Below are 20,531 nucleotides of genomic sequence, written 5' to 3'. Positions count from 1 at the left end.
TACACAAAAGCCTGATTCCTGGTCACCTCTGCTGCTTCTTCACCCAGAGCCCTGCAGGCCCATTGATCACTCGTGTTTCACGTTTTCTACACAGAGATATGGATTATGTTTTTTTACTGTGGTTATGTTTTTCTCTTTCTCATTTAATACTTATCTATCATGTTATATATTTGGAGCAGGGAAAGCCTCAAAGCATAACCTTGTGACACCATCTTGATCAGAAACCTCCCAGATCCTCTGCACATGTCTGTTGGCCCACTTGTTACGTGGTGTCATAAGCGTTTTTACCACTGACTCCACTGCTTGCCCAAAGTCATAGGTCAAGTTGCAGAGCCAGGATTTGAACATCAGTCTACTGACTCTTATCTAGAACACTGAGGAATACAACCCATTCATCGCCCCATCACCAGTGCCTTGCACAGGGTCTGGCACAAAAAATAGGTGCTCACGTAATATTTTTTGAGTGACAGCCTTAGATTCCCATTCCTGTCTTTTAGATTTAGGATAATCTTCCTTTTTCCCCCCTAAACCAATATGGTATCCCAGTATCTCTCTCTTTAGAAATGCAAGGTCAATGAACACCTAATTTTTACCTATTCTGCCTTTCCTGTGCCTAAGGCAAACATCACAATCGGTCAGAGAACCCTTATTGCCTAGACCTTGTTGCATAAGCCTCCTAACCTAGCACTATTAATTGATGAGCATTTATCCTCCCAGCGTAGACACACATTTCTCTTTTACCAACTGAAGGCCCTAAAGCTCTTGAAAGACAAAACACAGAAGCATCATAGATTGGTGGTCCTCTTCTATTGTTCCAGAATTTTTACTTCCCACTCTAATTTTGGCCTAAAATGTGAAAAACAAACACATCTAGAAATTATACAATTCTGTGATCCTAGGTTGTCTGTAAATATACCACACTGAGAACATTACCTATAATTTCCTATGATAGTATCTTCCATTTGAATAAAATTCACTTTTTCTCTTACTTAATTTCACACCAAACAGTGAGGTGGGTTTTATTATTCATTTCTTACAGATGAGGAGCCTGAAGGACAGAGAGGTTAAGTGACTTGGCTAAAGTCACACAATACGTAAAAGGCAGAACCTGTACCTAAACCCAGACCTTTTCATTTCTAGTCTTAGTATATCAGCACTATTTCTTTTGTCCCATTGTTTTTCTAAAACAACATTTTATTTATTTATTTATTTATTTATTTATTTATTTATTTATTTATTTATTTATTTTTAAGGAGGGCGCAGCTCACAGTGGCCCATGTGGGGATCGAACCGGCAACCTTGTTGTTAACAGCATGCGCTCTAACCAACTGAGACAACCGGCCACCCCTAAAACAATACTTTTCAAGTGCCAGAAACATGAAGACGACTGTCATAATTATTTTTGTTTCACACTATTATCTCGACCAACACGATAAAACCATTCACAGAATCACTAATTTTTATTTATTACAGATCTCTGGGTTTTTTTGTTGTTATCTTATTGTGTGTGGTTTTTTTTTTTTTTTTTTTTTTTTACGTCCTATAGGTACAGTATTGTGTGTGTCCAAGTATAGGGACTTTTGCATCCTTAGTCCTCAGTGAGGTACCAAGCTCTCACACATGTTTGCAGAGCTGTCCCAAACAGTTATACTCAAGGTCACACAACCCTAAAACTCAGGTTCATGGTGAGTTTCCAAAGTCATGTAATCATATTCTTTTTTACAAAGGCAACTGAGTAAATGCATAACCAAACTTGACTTAAGCTGTATACAAGCCTTTTCATATATAAGACACCACAAATCACACACATTTTTTTTTAATAGCTTTTTTAGAGCAGGTATCCGGAGTTTTAGCAAGGAAAATACAGTCATTGTGGGATCACGATTTGTATGAAATGCTCCATGACTCAGCCAACCACTAGCTGACTTCAGGACGAAAACCTTAGCTGGCCTCACCCCTCCTGTGGTTTTTCCACACTGTTTTTGTAGCTTTCATTTAAAATAATATTAGCTTGAGCCTCCAGTGTAACTAAGCCTTTGTTCTCTTCCCATTGTTCCTCTAGCAGAACTGGCGGAGAGAAGCCTTTTCTCTGGCTCTGGTTAAATACAAACCCATTATCAAGTGGACCCAAGGACCTACTGGGCTCAAGGCTTTTACCACCAACCTCAGTCACCTACAAATATACCTCAGGGACAACAGGGTATAAATCACCACCCTTGGTATTACTGTCATCATAACACCTACCATTTATTGAGTCCTTACGATGGGACAGGTGCTCTACTGAGCCTTTTACATGAATTAGCTATTCATGTAATTTTATCCTTCACAACAACTCTATGGACTAGATTCTACAATTTTCTTTTAAAATCTAGACTCAGAGAAGTTAAGAAACGTATCCAATGCCACAGAGCTACAAGAGGTAAAGACAGGATTCAAAACCAGGTCACCTCAGGTTTCAAATCCTCATGACATCCCACATTAAATATTAAGTATATATAATACACACACACAGAAATATAGGAGTTGAGCTGCAGCTGACTATTTGATATAGATCACATTTTGTAGATTTATTTCAACACTTGTTAATGATTTTACAGTTTTCATTTTTTGGAGTCAATAAATATTTTTGGTGCATCCAACATTGGTCAGCTTTCAAAACATTCATCAGGTCTATGAGCTAGGCCTCTGGTATCTAACAAGTGAAAGATACCATCAAATAACAACAGCATTTAAAGAACATGGACCTGCTGCTCTGTGAAATTCTTATTTTGGGGGACAAGAAGAAGGACAGAGGTAGAGTATGTTTGTAAATTAAACTTTAAAATTTTTAGATCATAATAAACACACATACAGTTGTAATAAATAATAGAGATCCCATGTACCTTTTACCCAATTTCTCCCAGGGGTAACTTCTTGCAAAACTATAGTACAATTTCCTAACCAGGATATTGAATTGATAGAATTCACGGACTTTAGCTCTTATTCGATGTAGTGTATTTTTTTTTTTTAAACACACTTATAATCCACCCATCATAAAATTAACCAACTTAGAATGTACAGTTCAATAATTTTAGTATATTCACAGAGTTGTACAACCATTGCCACTAATTCCTGAACATTTTCATCGCCACCAAAAGAAATTCCTTACCGATTAGCAGTTACTGTTCATCTCTGGCCCACCTCTATCCCTGCTAAAAACAGACCTCCATTAATCTAGTTTCTGTCTCTATGGATTTGCCTATTCTGGACATTTCATACAAACACAATCATACATATTATACAACCTTTTGTGACTAGGTTCTTTCACTCAGCATCATGTTTTCAGTTTATCCATCTTGTAGCATGAATCAGAATTTCATTCCTTTTTAAGGCTGAATAATATTTCATTGTGTGGGATATACCACTTTTTTTTTTTTACCCATTTACCAGTCAGTGGACTTTTGTGCTGTTTCTGCTTTTTCACTATCACAAATAATGCTATGAATATTGCTGTACATAGTTTTGTGTGGATATATGTTTTAATTTCACTTGGGTAGATACTTAGGAGTAGAATTGCTGAGTCATAGAGTAACTCTATGGGACTGTCAAACTGGTTTCTACAGCATCTGCACCATGTTACATCCCCACCAGCAACATAAGAAAGTTCCAATTAGTCCACATCCTACCTACACGTTCTCTGTCTTTTTTATTATAGCCATCCCCGTGGGTGTGAAGTGCTAGCTTACTGTGGTTTTGATTTGCATTTCCCAAATGGCTAATGATGTTGAGTATCTTTTCATGTGCTTGTTGGCCATTTGCATATCTTTTTTGGATGGAGGTAGATTGCTTTTAAAAGTCTTGAATGTGCTTGGTGATAAAGTGAATGTGACAGTGTATTATTGCATTTTGATGTTAGAAGAAAACAATACATATTTTATCCATTTACCTACTCACGCATTAGAAATTTTTTGAGCACCTATGATATTCCAGCTATCAGGAGGTACAGGGAAAAGAAGAAACCAGACAGTCAATCATGAGAGGTGGCATAGATAAGATGTTACAGTCAGGTTCCTGGCACTTTTATAAATATCTGTTTCTGACTTATCATCTAGATGATTCATTAACATTCCTGGAAGAGGCAGAAAGGCAATGAGACAAGATCCCTGATCTCTAGTAGCTTACTGTCTAGTGGTGAAGAAAAACACATAAACACATCATTGCACTCCCGTATGGTCAATGCAATGGTGGTTGTCTGTCCAAAGAGCTATGGGAGCAGAGAGGAGGGAGCAATGAATCCTGTTGGGCATCTAGGAAGGGTACATAGGGGTGACATTTGAATTTGGTGCTAGAGAATGTTTAGAGGTTTGACAGATGGAGAAAGCAGAAGTGCATTCTAGGCATCAGGCAGAGTCTGAGCCGAGGTGGAGGGTGCAAAGTAGAGATGGAAGGAGTGTGAGCCAGGTTGTGTAGAGCCATGCGAAGAACTTCTGTCTACAGTGTGGATTTTGGTGTTTTTTTTTTAATCATTAGAATGGTGTCATAGGACCTGAGGTTTAAGAGATTACTCTCTGGGGACAGCCAGGTAGATGGATTCATGGGTTGGCAAACTTTGTAAAATGCCAAACAGTAAATATTTTTGGCCCTGCCAAAGTATGATCTTTGTCACAACTTCTCAACTCCGCTGTTATGGTGTGAAAGCAGCCATAGACAATACTTAAGTGTATAAGCCTTGCTGTGTCCTAATACAGCTTTATTTACAAAACCAGGTGGAGTGGATCTGTCTCGAAGGCCATGGTTTACTGACTCTTAGATTAGACCAAGGGACGAATGAAAGCAAATAGACCCGACTATCTAGAAGTTCTCTCTTTAGTGGTGAAAATCAAAATGGAGCGATTGGAAGTTCAACTTTTAACTGAGGCAGAGAGTATCTCTAGACTTCAAGAAGAGTCTGGTCTTCAACAAGGGCTGGGCTGGAAAGGGGAACTCTGCTCCCCACCCCCAGGCCTGTTTTCCTACAAGGCAAGGCAGAATTCTATCTCAACGCCAAAGCACATCAGTCATCAAACACACCTGCAGGCTCTTGTGTCAGCAACGTGGAAGGTGTGGAACCTAAACCGGTGACAGTCCTGCCAAGGAACCCACAGCCAAGGCAAGGAGATGCCGAGACAACAGGCAGACACTCTTGGCAAAGATCATTTGGTCTGAGACAGGAAGGCTTGATTCTAGTTAAAGTAAAGAAGAATTTGCTCAGGGCACCACCTAGAACGCAGAGGTGAGATGCACAGGGGTTCCTGGACTAGAGCCAGAACTGGAACCTTAGGAGCAGGGGCTTCTCTTGGCCTCTCTCAGGCTACATGGACTCCTCTCTCACTGTCTGCTGTGGGCTTCGCACACTGGCTTTTACCTCCAAGTGCGGCCGGTTCATCAGTCAGCGTGGGGTGGGGACATGTCGGTTTACGAGTGGCCCCAACACAAATTTGCAGGCTTTCAAAAAGCCGTTTAAAAGGCTCTGCTGATGAAAACTGCCAAGCTTCTTTGCTCTTGGCTAGGATTATGTCAACTCAGCGTAGTAACACTGGTTATCCCAGACTCATCAGCCACTCTGATTGGCTGCTGGTGACATAATAGAAGTTTACGAATGTGATTGGTGCCCCAGCCGCCAGAGCCGAGCTGCGAAGCAGGAAGGTGGAGGACGTGAACAGCGCAAGCCCAGAATGGGAACTGCCATATAGGGAAACGACCCAGTGCATCTTTTAAAGCACTGGGCTGTGTTTTGAATAATAAAGACGTCTTCAAGATTGTGAAATCTAGGTACCCTCCCGAGGTGCACCTGGGTTCCTTTGTGTTGCTTCTGCCTCCCAGGTGTCTCTCTCTCTCCCTGGAGACTCGCAGACAGGTGCCAACACGTCTGCCTCCACTTCCAGTCCCCTTCTCTCTGCCCAAACCTGCTCTCTGGAGCCTTGAGGCGGGCAGCCAGCTTCTCCCTGTGCCGTTCAGGCCAGGCTGAGCACCCGGGGCCTTGCCTGCTCTGAGTGGCCACAATAACAGCGTCTCAAGCTGTGGCCTTGTACAGCCTCCAGCACCCACTTTGACAAATTCTCCAAACAGCAAAGCCACAGCGGGAGGAATAAACATAACAGAAAACACCGCCACCTGGGCACAGTCGGGAGGGGTGTGTTTTCTTTAACAGGAATAGTAACTAGGGGTTGGGGACCAGCTCACCTGGTGAGTCACGGCACATTCTCTCCTCTTGGCCAGCTACCAAAAGAAAAGAGAACACATGCAATAGCCTGTGGCCTCAAGGGACAACGTGGGCCATTTTCGAAAGGCTCTGGGTTTGCAGAAGAGAACAGCCCTGCACAACACAGCAGGGAAGCCGTGGGGGATCGGGATTCTGTGCCTCTCAGCAAACTTGCTGCGTGGGGTTTCCTCTTTGAGTGTCTGTTGCCTCATCAGTTGAATAGGGAAATACAACCCAATCGAATCTAGGCCCTTTCCAGCTCAGTTTTTCCCTCCTAATGAAGGAGTGGTGTTTCAGGAGCTGGACGAAGTGTTCTGATGCCAATACATGTCCTTTAGTAAGCCTCCTACTATGGGCCTGGCACTGTGCAGGGGCTTTACATACACTAATGCTCATCTTGAGAATAATCCTGCCTAGTAGGTCATCTCTCCATCTTAAAGAAGAGGAAGCAGGTTCCAAGCCATTTAGTAACTGGCCCACTATCACACAGCTATTCTTGATTTAAACCCAGGTCTTTCTGATTCCAAAGTTCCCCAAATATGATTTATTTTTTCCCTTTTTGATTTGCTTTAAGAAAACAAAACGCTAATGACCAGTCCTTTGTCAATTTTACGTTTTTCTCCCAACATTGCTTTCTGATGACTACTATCAGGTCATAGCAGAACATCCAAACATAGTGGCAAACGGCATTGAAACGCATGTCATGGAGACTTGGGAGCTGGAACCTGAGTAGCTCAACAGCTTGTTTTCTCCATGAGCCAGTATGCTTATGGCTCTGATTCTGTTATTTATAACAGTATGCGCAAGTAATTACGCAGGCGTTTCTAGCCCAACCCAGATGCCAAATCCTCCAATACATTCTGAGCTATCATGGTTCATATAATGAGAAATAGAAATGCCAGTGTTTCATCATCTTCTGCAAAGGACGCTGACTTGCATGTGCTCTGCCACCTGAAACAGGTTTGAGCAGCCTCGTTCTCCCACTCTATGAAAGCACACTTTATGCACAGGACAAACTTCCTGGACAAAACAGAGCAAGGGAGAGTTCTCTCGCCACCTCAGAAGCCCTAACCCTGGGGGTTGTTTTCTTCTCTTCCCTGGAAAAGAATGTTCTTCCCTTCATAAGTGCACCTGGAAAGTTCTCCATCAAACTACACTGGCAGGCAGAGGCAGGCCTTCCGCCCTGCCAACAAAAGCAGCATTTGAGTTCAGTGTGGCTATCAGCTAGATGGTCAGGCTAGCATAAGATCAACAAGTTGTGCCACAGGCAGAAAAGGGAGCGCTTTCCGTGAAGCAACCACAGGCTACCGGCCCAGGGGTGGAGCCTGCACTTTCCTGGCTCCTGAGACCGCCCCTGACCTAACTTCTCTCCCTTTGAGTTCCAGCCACGAGCTGGAATACTTCTCTTATCACTATCTCCCAATGACCTCCCTCCCGACATTCCCTGTGCGCTTTGGAGCCCCGCTCAGCGTCTTCCTTTCTGTCACATTCCCTGCCTCTATCCTGAAGATTGCCGATATCCATGTGAACAACTCACACTTCAACTATGTTTTTCCGGACAGCGTTACAATTTCATCAAAGTGGCTGGGACCTGGCTATTCTGTAGTCTCACATCTTTATAAACGGCGATAATTTTTTTAAAATGTGTGTGCTGAGAAGTTTTAAAATAAAGTCACGCCAGAGTGCTGGTACAAGTAATTTAATTTAGATCTGGATGTCATGATTATTTACTGAACTACTGTGAGCTAAGTGTTACTATGCGTGTTGTTCCACTGGATCCTAAAGGGAACCATCTGAGCTTTTACTTTTTTATTTAGAGCTAATCTAGCTCTAAAAACGCTTTGGGAACTTGAAAAAAGGAGCTGAGGGGCTACTCTGTGATGTCAGGATTAACATCACTGCCATTTTACAAATAAGAAAACAGTGTTAGAATAAATGTTGTCCTCAAGATAACAGTAATTTGCATAATGAACACTTGAACTTAAATCTAAGAGGTATTGAGAGACGAGCAGAGTCCAAAATGGGAAAATTAACACCCACCTGGCAGGGTTACTGTAAAGAAAATGATACAACTTGTGTAATGTGCAGGGGGGAAGCAGAAGATACTTCAGCAGTGTCACCTTCTATCCCCTCTAGTCTTCAAATTCAGAGCTCTTTCCATTACACCACACTGTCTCTTCATCACTGGAACTCATCAGAAAGGATATTACATATGTAAGTTTTATGATGGATAAAATACGACCACAGTCATTTAATTTGAACCTCATGCCAACCTTTGCAAGGTAGGTATTATCTTCATTTTCCAGAAGAGGAAACCCAAATTCTCAGAGGATAAATGATTTCCCAGGATCACTTGGTTGATAAGCAGTAAGGCTGGCATTTGAATCCAGGTGTCACTATCCCAGAGGCCACGCCTTTCCTGTTAAACCATGTACTCACTTTCTGACTTGCTAAATAAGCTTCTATAAAGAGGATATGAGGTGTAATCAACATATATGGTGAATGTTTAAATAAAAAAATTATTACAGTAAAAAGACACATTGCCATTAGTCCCCCTTAAAATACTCCCTCTTGGCCGGCCCGGTGGCTCAGGCAGTTAGAGCGCCATGTTCCTAACTCCGAAGGCTGCCGGTTCGATTCCCACATGGGCCAGTGGGCTCTCAACCACAAGGTTGCCAGTTCAATTCCTCGAGTCCCACAAGGGATGGTGGGCTCGGCCCCCTGCAACTAAGATTGAACACGGCACCTTGAGCTGAGCTGCCGCTGAGCTCCTGGATGGCTCAGTTGGTTGGAGCGAGTCCTCTCAATCACAAGGTTGCCGGTTCGACTCTCGCAAGGGATGGTGGGTTGTGCCCCCTGCAACTAGCAATGGCAACTGGACCTGGAGCTGAGCTGCGCCCTCCACAACTAAGACTGAAAGGACAACGACTTGAAGCTGAACGGCACCCTCCACAACTAAGATTGAAAGGACAACAACTTGACTTGGAAAAAAGTCCTGGAAGTATACACTGTTCCCCAATAAAGTCCTGTTCCCCTTCCCCAATAAAAAAATCTTAAAAAAAAAAATACTCCCTCTTCCTTCGAACACATTTACCGCATGGTTCTCGCCACTTTCTGAAGCAGTTCTGGAGTCCTCTTTCATGAGTGTCTGTCACGAGTTGCACTGTCACAGCTGTTTTGATGTCCTGAATCGATTCAAAATGCTTTCCTTTCACGGTCATTTTGACTTAGGGGAAGAGCTAGAAGTTGCACGGTGCTAGATCCGGTGAATAAGGTGGATGAGGACACACTGTAATGTTTTTATTTGCAGAAATTGCCTTATTAGAAGCGATGTGTGATATGGAGCCTTTCCATTGTGATCACAAAATACGGTAAATGCTGCCGCCGAGTGTCATCCAACGAAAAGGCAGGAATCTTCAATACAGGAAGTGGCGCATTGAACCTTAGTAACAGTGTGTGACAAGTTTCAACTAATTCGGTGCAGTCAGTCAGGTGTGAGCTATGGTTGAGAAAAGGTGTGCTGTAAAGTGTGCCATAAATCACGCTCCATCATGACAACGCTCCGTGTCACACATCGCTTCTGGTATGCCAATTTCCGTCAAACAAAAACATTGCAGTGTCCTCATCCGCCTTATTCACCGGATCTGGCACCATGTGACTTCCGGCTCTTCTCCAAAGTAAAACTAATTCAGGACATCAAGGCAGCCGCCACAACACAACTAAAGACCCTCATGAAAGACGACGTCCAGAACTGCTTCAGAAAATGGCAAGAACGATGGGATAAGTATATTTGAAGCGAGGGGGGGTATTTTGAAGGGGATCAATGACAATGTGTCTTTTACTGTAATAAATTTTTTTTAATTTAAACATTCACCATATTGTTTGATCATACCTTGTATGTGGAAATATTATTTGGCAACTGGAAAGTGGGAATGCTTTCCATTTTGTCTTGTGCATAAAAAGGAAGGAGAAATTGAGAAGAGTGTTGGCTACATCATCAAGTGCAAAATAATCATAGAGATTTAAGTTCACATGCCAACCTGATGGAAACAACCTGCTTAGTACGTTTTTAAAATAAATGTATTTTAAATGTATAAGTAACAAACATTTCTAAAATTCTCCTTTTTATTGGAAAAAAATTGCATTTTTGTCTTGAATAAAAATATCTGGAAAACGTATGTTGTTGTTCTAGTCAAATAAAACCACCAACAATGGTATTGGCATTAAAAAAAAAAAAGACACATGGGTTAATGGAACAGAATAGAGAGCTCATAAATAAACCTAGCATATATGGTCAATTAATTTACGACGAAGGAACCAAGAACATACAATGGAGAAAGGACAGTCTCTTCAATAAATGGTGCTGGAAAACTGGAGAACAACACACAAGAATGAAACTGGACCATTATTTGACACCATACACAAAAATGAACTCAAAATGGATTAAAAGCTTCAATGTAAGACCTGAAACCATAAAACTCCTAGAAGAAAACATAGGCAATAAGCTTCTAACATCAGTCTTGGCAATGCTTTTTTTGGGGGGATTTGACACCAAAAGTAACAAAATCAAAATTAAACAAGTAGGACTATATCAAACAAAAAAGTTTCTGCACAGCAAAGGAAACCATAACAAAAAAAAAGGGCAATCTACTGAATGGGAGAAAATACTTGCAAATCATGTCTGATAGGGGTTAACATCCAAAATATATAGGGAACTCATACAAATCAATAACAAAGCAGACAAACAAAACACACAAAACAGTCTGATTAAAGAATGAGCAAAGGGAATTTACATTGAGGTAAAGACAGCCTATTTAATAAATGGTGCTGGGAAAACTGGACAGACACATGCAAAAAAAATGAAGCTGGACCACCTTCTTAGGCCATACATAAGAATAAATCCAAAATGGGTCAAAGACTTAAATGTAAGCCCCGAAGCCATAAAACTCCTAGAAGAAAATATAGGAAATACATGTACAGACATTACCCTTAGTAATATTTTTACTGATATATCCCCTAGGGCAAGGGAAGCAAAAGAAAAAATAAACATGTAGGATTACATCAAACTAAAAAGTTTTTTCACAGCAAAGGAAACCATCAATAAAACAAAAAGGCATCCTACTGAATGGGAGAAGATATTTGCCAAAGATACATTTGAGAAGGGGTTAATATCCAATATTTATTAAAAAAAACTCATACAACTCAACACCAAAAAAACAAACAACCCAATTAAAAAATGGGCAGAGGACATGATGAGACATTTCTCTAAAGAGGACATACAGATGGTCAACAGACACATGAAAAGATGCTCAACATCACTAATCATCAGAGAAATGCAAATAAAAACCACAATGAGATACCACCTTACTCTGGTCTGAATGGCCATCGTCAATAAGTCAACAAACAACAAGTGCTGGTAAGGATGTGGAGAAAAGGGAACCCTTGTGCACTGTTGGTGGGACTGTAGATTGGTGCAGCCACTATGGAAAACTATATGGAGGTACCTCAAAAAATTGAAAATGGACTACCTATGACCCAGCAATTCCACTTCTATCTATCCAAAGAAATCCAAAACAGTAATTTGAAAAAATATATGCACCCTTATGTTTATTGCAATGCTATTCACAATAGCCAAGATATAGAAACAACCGAAATGCCCATCAACAGATTGAATAAAGAAACTGTGGTATGTTTATACAATGGAGCATTACTCAGCCATAAAGAATGAAATATTACCATTTGCACCAACATGGATGGACCTTGAGAATATTATGTTAAGTGAAATACGTCAGGTGGAGCAAGACAAATACCATATGATCTCATTTATATGTGGAATCTAAAGAACAGAATAAACAAACAAATAAAACATAAGTAGACTCAGAGATATAGGGAGGAAAAAAAACCTGAGGATTGCTAGATGGGAGGGGGTGGGAATGGGGAAGAAGATAAAGGGATTCGAAAGTACAAATTAGTGATCACAATATAGCCACGGGGATATGAAATACAGTTTGGGGACTATAATCAATAATGTTGTAAAGATTTTGTAGGGGGTTAGATGGGCACTTGTCTTATTAGGGAGACCATTTCATGGACTGTGTAGATGTCTGACCACTGCGCTGTATACCTGAAGCTGAGGCTGAATATTAATGAATGTCAACTATAATTAAATATATATGTATATACACACACACACAGAGGGTACAAAAAAAATCTATACGCATTTTAATAAAGGAAAAAACTATATTAAAATTGTAATACTCGATATACACCTATAACAAAAAATGAATACAAGTCATGTGTATACATTTTTTGGCATCCCTGGTGTACAGTCACGGGATGTGGAATACAGCATAGGGAATAGAGTCGATGGAATTGTCACAGCTATATACGATGTCAGAGGAGTAGTAGATTGGGGAAGAGGGGTTATCACTTTGTGAGGGGTATAAATGTTTAACTATTACATTATTCTGTACACCTGAAACTAATAAAAAACAAACAAACCTCTAAGTGTTGACATGAGGAAAAAAAAAAAGAATGAGCAGGGGATTGGAATAGACATTTTTCCAAAGAATAGATACAGATGGCTAACAGGTATATCAAAAGATGCTCAATATCACTAATCATCAGGGGAATGCAAATCAAAACCACACAATGAGATATCACCTCGCATCTGTTAGAATGGCTGTTATCAAAAGACAAGAAATAACAAGTGTTGGTGAGGACGTGGAGAAAAGGGAACACTTGTGCCCTGTTGGTGAGAATGTAATTTGGTGTAGCCACTTTGGAAAACAGTATGGAGGTTCCTCACAAAATTAAAAATAGAACTAGCGTATGATCTAGCAATTCTACTTCGGGTATTTATCCAAATAAAATGAAAACACTAACTGAAAAAGATATACACACCCCCATGTTCATTGCAGCATTATTTACAATAGCCAAGATATGGAAACAATCTAAGTGCCTGTCACCAGATTAATGGATAAAGATGTGGTACATACTCACATATACCATGGGACAGCGTTCAGTCCTAAAAAAAGAATGAAATCTTGTTATTTGTGCAAACATGGATGGACCTTGAGGGCATTATGTTACGTGAAATAAATCAGATACAGAAAGACAAATACCATATGATCTCACTTATATGTGAAATCTAAAACAAACACTCCACCCCCCGCCCCCCTAAAAAATGCTGAGCTCATAGACACAGAGAACAGATTGGCGGTTGCCAGTGGCAGGGGGTTGGCGGTGGGCAAAATGGGTAAAGGGAGTGAAAGGATATGAAGTTCCAGTTATAAAAGAAATGTCATGGGGATGTAATGTACAGCATGGCAACTATAGGTAATAATATGTACTGCATATTTGAAAGTTGTTAAGAGTAAATCTTAAAAGTTCTCATCACAAGAAAAAAAATTTCTGTAACTATGTATGGTGACAAATGTTAACTGGACTTACTGTGGTGATCATTTTGCAATTTATACAAATATTGAATCATATTATACACCTGAAACTAATATAATGTTGTATGTCAATTATACATCAATTTAAAAAATATCATTGACGTCTCTACATTTGTGCTAAGTGGCTGTACTCCTAATTAAAATAGTGAAAATATTACCCCAATCTCTTTCCTGACTTGCTGAATTGGAAATGGGTCACCTCCCAGGGAATTCACAGTTATCTGTTTCAATTTGCTTCATATTCTGGAATAACCCCAGAATTTGAAAAACAAATTATTTGCAGTATGTGGTCCTCCCCAAAAAGAAATCTTAAAAGTATTTTTGAGTTAAGAAAGATATAATAATGTTAAACAACTAGAGTGTACTTACAAAAGAAAACTTAAATGGGATCTCCTGTGCTAGGGATCAAATGGGGTCTAAATCAGTATTTAAATCACAATGTTAATGCATCTGATTAAAATGTTCAATCAAGGTCTCTGAGCTACGTTATAGATTGGAACCCTACTCATTTGGTTTCAATCAGTTTTTCAATATAATAATATGTAATTGGCCAAGGAACAGGGGTCCAAACCTCAAATCCCACAGGGTCAGGCAGGTAATGTAAACCAGAGTTTGGAGAAATGAGAAAGTTTCCTCCTTGTAAAATGAGGATAATAAAAATATACATCTCAGGGGCAGCCAGATGGCTCAGCTGGTTAGAGCACGAGCTCTCAACAACAAGGTTGCTGGTTCAATTCCCGCATGAGATGGTGGGCTGCACCCCCTGCAACTAAGATTGAAAACTATGACTGGACTTGGAGCTGAGCTACGCCCTCCACAACTAGATTGAAGTTCAACGACTTGGAGCTGATGGGCCCTGGAGAAACACACTGTTCCCCAATAAAAAATTAAAACAAACAAACAAACTATATATCTATATCTATATCTATATCTATATATCTATCTATCTATATCTATCTATCTATCTATCTATCTATCTCACAATACTGTTATGAGGATTAGACAATGCCTGGGAAAAAGCATTTAGAGACATGTTTACAGCTGTTAAGACTCTCCACAAAGAGTAACCATTGTTATTCACCAACTGCTGTTTTTGAATGACATCACAACGTCCTAATAAGCTACCCTTTCTTTCACACACCTGTGAAACACCCACAATCTTTCTTCCTTCCCATCTGTGATAAAGTTAAGAATCTGATCAACAATATAGCTTAGCAGCATCTAAAAGAGGGAAGTAAAACCAATTTGGGATGTTTTTGCTTCATTATTTCCCTCAAAAACTTTTGTGAGAGCTTACTCTGGGTCAGGCATAGTTGACTCAAAGAAACAGTTTTCACCAGTCACCAAACGAAGAGAGAAAACAGCCTTCTTCCCACGTCAGGAAGAAACCAGTGTATAGACTGTCAATAAAGCTCCATGACAGCACTGCCCTGTGGAATCTAAACTGTTTAGTAGTACATTAAAAAAGAAGAAAGGAATAGCTGACATTGGTATTAATATTAGCATCAATCATACATTTATTCAATGTATCCACATATTATTTCAATATGCAATCCATATGACAAATTATTGAGATTCTACATTCTTTTTTTCATACTAAGTCTTTGCAATCTGTCAGTCTCCACTTATATCATACCTCAGTTTGAACCAGTCACATTTCAAGAGCTCTATGGCCACGTGTCTAGTGGCTAGCATATTGGGCAGTACAGATCAATGAGGCCTTCGGAGAGAATTGATAAAGAAAAGTATTAACATAGAAATGTTTAATATTTGAACATTTGTCCTATATTATAGGGGCTCTGAGGTTTTACAGCTAAGAACGGTCTGGAAGGCCCTGTTGACATCAGCACCACCCAGATTTCCCTCCAGAAATGGAGCAAACATTCCTCCAGCGGCCAGGCCTTTTACTGGCTTGAGGATGGACAAGTACCCAGCTAGGGCCCATGAAACCAGGCAGAGGCTTGCTGGGAGCTGCTGGAAAATGTTCTTGCTTTTCTAAGAGGGCTTCTGAAAGGAGCCCTCTCTGTTTTCCCAAATGCAGATGGGAAAGTATATAGCCCTTGAAGTTGTGGCCAGCAGTCTCAGTTCAGAAGGGAGCCAGCCTAAGTAAGGCACATTTGGAGGTGGTTAGAATTCCAACATGGCAAAGGGCAGGGACAGAAGAGATGGAAAACCTGGATCCGGGATGACTCTGTGAACCTGTTGAAGCCCACCACACCTCTAACTTTTCCGTTCTTGGAACTGAATGATGAGCCTTCTGCTGTTCAAGGCACTCTGCAGCGGGTTTCCTGTTATCCAACATTCCTAACGGCTACAATAGGGTAGGCTCTGCAAGGGGATTGCTGCAGGCCCCTCACCTAAAAGTCACTGCCACACATCTTCATGAAGAACAAAGAGAAACGTAAAAAACCCCTCGACCCAGGAAAATGTTGATGTGACACTTCTGATCTCGCACTGGAAAAAAACCAAGTGAACAAGGATGGAGACGAGGCAGAGAGAGCCAAACTTTCCCTGTCTCTAGCCCCCAGAACCGCATGTCAACAAGCATATGCAGAGTTTCTCAGATCTCTGACTCTGATGTACCAAAAAATGCAGAACACAGCTACAGGTCTTATTGGAAGCAGGACCCAGGTGGTTTTGTATGTAAAGCGGATTCTTCTCCTCTCATGCTAAGTCCTCAAAGGTATTTGGGTCCCCCCTGCATAAGTGTCTAACATACATTTAAAAACATCAAGTACAGTAAGTCCTCATTTAACATCATCAGAAGGTTCTTGGAAATTGTGACTTTAAGCAAAACAACATATAATAAAACCAATTTTACCCTAGGCTAGTTGATATAAACAACAGTTAAGTTCCTATGGCTTTATTTCTGGTCATAAAAACATCATCAATCTTCTAAATAAAGATGGAAAACACTTCTAATATTAAACACTGAAATAAATGTGAGCTATACATACATGTAAGAAAGATTAATAAAAGCAAATAAGATCATTATTTTCCAACCCACACATTCCAGTTCGGGGTCTTGAGTGGCTGGTCCTATCCTGGCAGCTCTGGGTGCTCGTGAGGTGGGACCCCACCGTGGAGAGGACACCCTTCCGTATCTGGGTGCACTCACACACACCCACCCACACCCGGGTTGGGATAACTTAGACCTAACGATTTACCTCATGTGCACAGCTTTGGGAGGTGGGAGGAAACCAGGGGACCCAGAGAAAACCCACGCAGACATGGGGAGACCATGCAAACCCCACACAGACAGTGGTTCCAGTTATCAATGTTATAGGGAAATGACATTGAAAGAAACGTTGTTCAAGGACTTGCTGTATTATGCAAATCAAGGTATCGTCAAGCAATGGGTCAAAATAACAAACACTATTTTGTCAAAAAGGAACACTTTATTCATCTATAGATAACATATATAAAAGCAAGAAAAATCAGGATGTTTTCCTCAGCCATCCTTTCCACATTTTATGCAGTTTTAGTGAACTATAAATCAATGATTTCTTCATGCCTAAAAGAGAAAAGAGACAGTGAGAAAGTTGAAGCTTATTGGGCGAATACTCAGATAGAGGTTCTGTGATATTTGGACAGAGACTTGTCTTTGAGGTGGAGCAGTGATGGGCTGACTGAGGGGTTTAGGAGACCCTGGGAGCTGAAGGTTATTAAAGGTCACTGTGATCAAAGTGCGGGGGAGAAAGATTCTGATTCAGGCATCTATTGTAACAGTGATCCATAGTACCTGAATTTCTGGAGTAAGTGAATCTTTTGAGTAACGTGTATACTGGCAGCCTTTGAATTTAGTAGCTCTTTTTAAACGGAGGAGAAAGGAAGAACACAGACAAGGTCTGTATGTAAGCGGGCATCCTTGGCCCCATTCTAACTCCCAAAGCCTGCATCCCAGCCACTCCCAGCTCACTGCCTCTGTCACTGCGTATGCAGCTGATTTTCCCAGAGTGAATATTATTATTATTATTCTAATTTTTTATTGGGGAATGTTGGGGAACAGTGTGTTTTTCCAGGGCCCATCAGCTCCAAATCAAGTTGTTGTCCTTCAATCTAGCTGTGGAGGGCTCAGCTCAGCTCCAAGTCCAGTCGCCCTTTTCAATCTTAGTTGCCGGGGCACAGCCCACCATCCCATGCAGGAATTGAACTGGCAACCTTGTTAAGAGCTCGCACTCTAACCAACTGAGCCATCAGGGCTGCCCCTGAGTGAATATTATTTCCATCAGTTTCTGCCAGGTAGACAGCAAGTCCCGTTTCAGATTTCTTCTCTACAAGTGCCTGCCCTGACTCCCCAGGCTGATTCAGACACGGCTCCTCCTACTCCCACAGCCCTGTGCTGACACAGCACAGCACTCCCCCCACTGTACAGTGCTCGTCAATTTACAGGTAGTATTACCTGTCCCTCTGCTAGACTGGGAGTTCCTTGAGGACAGAGACTTTGTCCTATTCATCCCTGTATCCCTATCACCCAGTACAGTACACCGCACATGGTAGGTGCTCAGGTAAATACTTTTGAAATTATAGAAAAGACGCACCTCATTCAGATATCTGACCTTCCAGCACCCTCTATCTACTTAATCACAAGTACTTGATGACATCAGAGAAGCAGATCTCTGGGGGGCTTATAGGAAAGAAGTAAAATGGGATAGAATAAGTAAGATGTTGTTTGTCTGTTAGATCTAATAGGATCATATTTGCAGACAGTATTATGGGCTCGACTTCCTTTGTGTTAAAGATGAGATCATTTAGTCTGTGTTTCAGGGTGTGGCCCTAAGATCCGAATAGTTTTTTTCACCCACCGTGAGATACAAACCGTGGTCTGAGCTGAATCTGAAATGCACATCCCAGCTTTGTAAGCATTGCTGACGGGGTAATAGGATTAGTTCTGGAGACTCCTAGCACTGGGGTTTGCGTGATCTCTTGAAAATACCTGGCCATGTTACCTGTAAGCTGCCTAGTCCACTTAGGACCTTTTAAGAGGCTACTGCAGGCAGTGGCAGGTTAAAAGGCAAGGTACAAGTAAAATCATTAGTGAATATGTCTAGAAACTCTGGCCTAACTTGTCTCCTGACTGACTGACTACTTGCAAATTGACATAGCCTAGTTAAGAAACTCAGAGCTCCTTTCCCTGCCTCCACCCCTTTGAATTTTCTCCCTGAAGCAACCAGTACGGTACAGCTCACCCACTTGAGCATTGAGACTGGAAACTTACTACATAAGGTGCTGTTTAAAATTCCAGCCAGAACCAATCAAGACACTAAGCAGAATACAGGTAGTTGCATACGATGAGGTTCATCACAGCAACCCCAGGCCACTGAGTCACAGCTGGAAGAAGAGGCATCAACCATTGCAAGTCCCAGCTCAACTTCAAAAACTTACTCACAGACTCCTTGGAGCTTCACATTTAAGGTAAATACATAAAGTATACGAGCGGCACCATGTAGCCATTTTCTGCTATTACCGTAGTGGATAGAAACCTCCCATAATTAAAAACAGTCTCTCCCCTCCATGGCTCTGCCAGCGAGATACTCTCAGAAAGACTGCTGCAGGAAACAGCATCACGAAGGGCACTGGGAGAAGAGTCACGAGACCTGGGTCCCAGTCCCAGCTGAGCCACAAACTTACAGTGTGACTCCCCCTCTCTGTGCCTCAGTTTCTTCATCTGCACAATGACTGGGTTGGACTAAGTTAGGGGTTTTCTAACAAAGGGCCTACAGACAGGCTTCAGTGTCAGTCTGTGAGTTCCCTGGACCTGTAGCAGTTTGCTGGGTAGGTGCACATGTGCATTTCTGTACAGAGGGTGCAGAGTTTTAGCCAGATTTTCACAGGAGCCAGGATTTGCAAAAGGTTAAGAACCAAAAGATCAGAATGAAGGGTCCTTTCTGCCTTAATATTCTACTTGTAACAAAGATGGCGGACTTAAACTTCATGAACCTTCAACTTCATGGAGTAGGCCAAATTTCCCAAACAGGACACAACAAGCTACTAACCGTAAAGGATAAAATGGATAAATTGGGCTCAGTAAAATTAAGCACTGCTTTTAACCACAAGACATCATTAAGAGAGTGAAACAACAAGCCCCAGGGTGGCAGATTTTTGCATTACATACATCCCACAAAAAAACCTAATTCCAGACTCTACAGGGAATTCAGTAAGAAAAGGCAAACAGCTCAACAGAAAAATAAGCAAAGACTGGAATAGGCACCTCACCAAAGAGGAGATCCAAACAAGCACGTGAACAAATGCCCAACTTTATTAGTCACCAGGAAAACGTAAATGAAAACTCCAATGTGATACCCCTACTCAGCTATCGAAGTGCCTAAAACGAGAAAGACACATCATACCAAGTTTTGGCCAAGGAAGTGCTGGAACAGGAACTCTGCTAAGTGGGAGTGTGATTTGGACAACTGTTTGGCAGTATCCACCTCAAACATTCACACACTTTAGATCCAGTAATTCTACCCCTAAGTTTGTATCTAACAGAAATGCATTCATATGCTCACCAAAAGACAGGTACAAAAACATGCGTGGGAGCCCTACTTGTAATAGTCCCATGGAAACAACTCAAGAAACCATCAAAAGTAGAGTGGATAAACTGTGTATATTCATCCATTGGACTGAGAATAAATGAGCTACTACTACTCCCAACACCATGACGAATCTTACTGATGATATGAAGAAAGACACAAGAGAGTACATATTTATATAAAGTTCAAATTATGGGCAAAATAGAAACATAGCATTAGAAGTTAGGATAGTAGTTACTCTTGGAGGGGTAGTGGCTGTGACCAGGCACAGTGAGGGGGGGTTCTGGAGGATGGGTACTATTCTATTTCCTCATCTGGCCA

At 41.2% G+C, this 20,531-nt stretch overlaps 1 protein-coding gene across 7 annotated transcripts in view; it reads right to left on the bottom strand.

The window, feature by feature from the left end:
* TAMM41 (TAM41 mitochondrial translocator assembly and maintenance homolog) overlaps positions 1 to 20,531 on the bottom strand; it is an 82,286-nt gene that overhangs the window by 20,764 nt on the left and 40,991 nt on the right. For 3 of the 7 annotated variants that reach the window (XM_088798401.1, XM_019732683.3, XM_074312981.2), the window contains one exon: positions 17,056 to 17,191. The exons of 1 other annotated variant lie outside the window; for it this stretch is intronic. In XM_088798401.1, coding sequence (XP_088654527.1) covers positions 17,115 to 17,191 — 77 coding nt within the window. In that variant the 3' untranslated portion in view covers positions 17,056 to 17,114. Of the gene's footprint in view, positions 1 to 13,218; positions 13,248 to 17,055; positions 17,192 to 20,531 lie in introns of those variants that run through there. 3 more of the 7 variants (XR_016021298.1, XR_016021299.1, XR_016021300.1) reach the window with 2 other exon arrangements.

This window comes from Rhinolophus sinicus, chromosome 5, assembly GCF_057876585.1.
Source record: "Rhinolophus sinicus isolate RSI-liver-muscle chromosome 5, RSI-T2T, whole genome shotgun sequence".
Classification (NCBI taxonomy): domain Eukaryota; kingdom Metazoa; phylum Chordata; class Mammalia; order Chiroptera; family Rhinolophidae; genus Rhinolophus; species Rhinolophus sinicus.
This window is presented reverse-complemented; position numbering and strand designations above follow the sequence as displayed.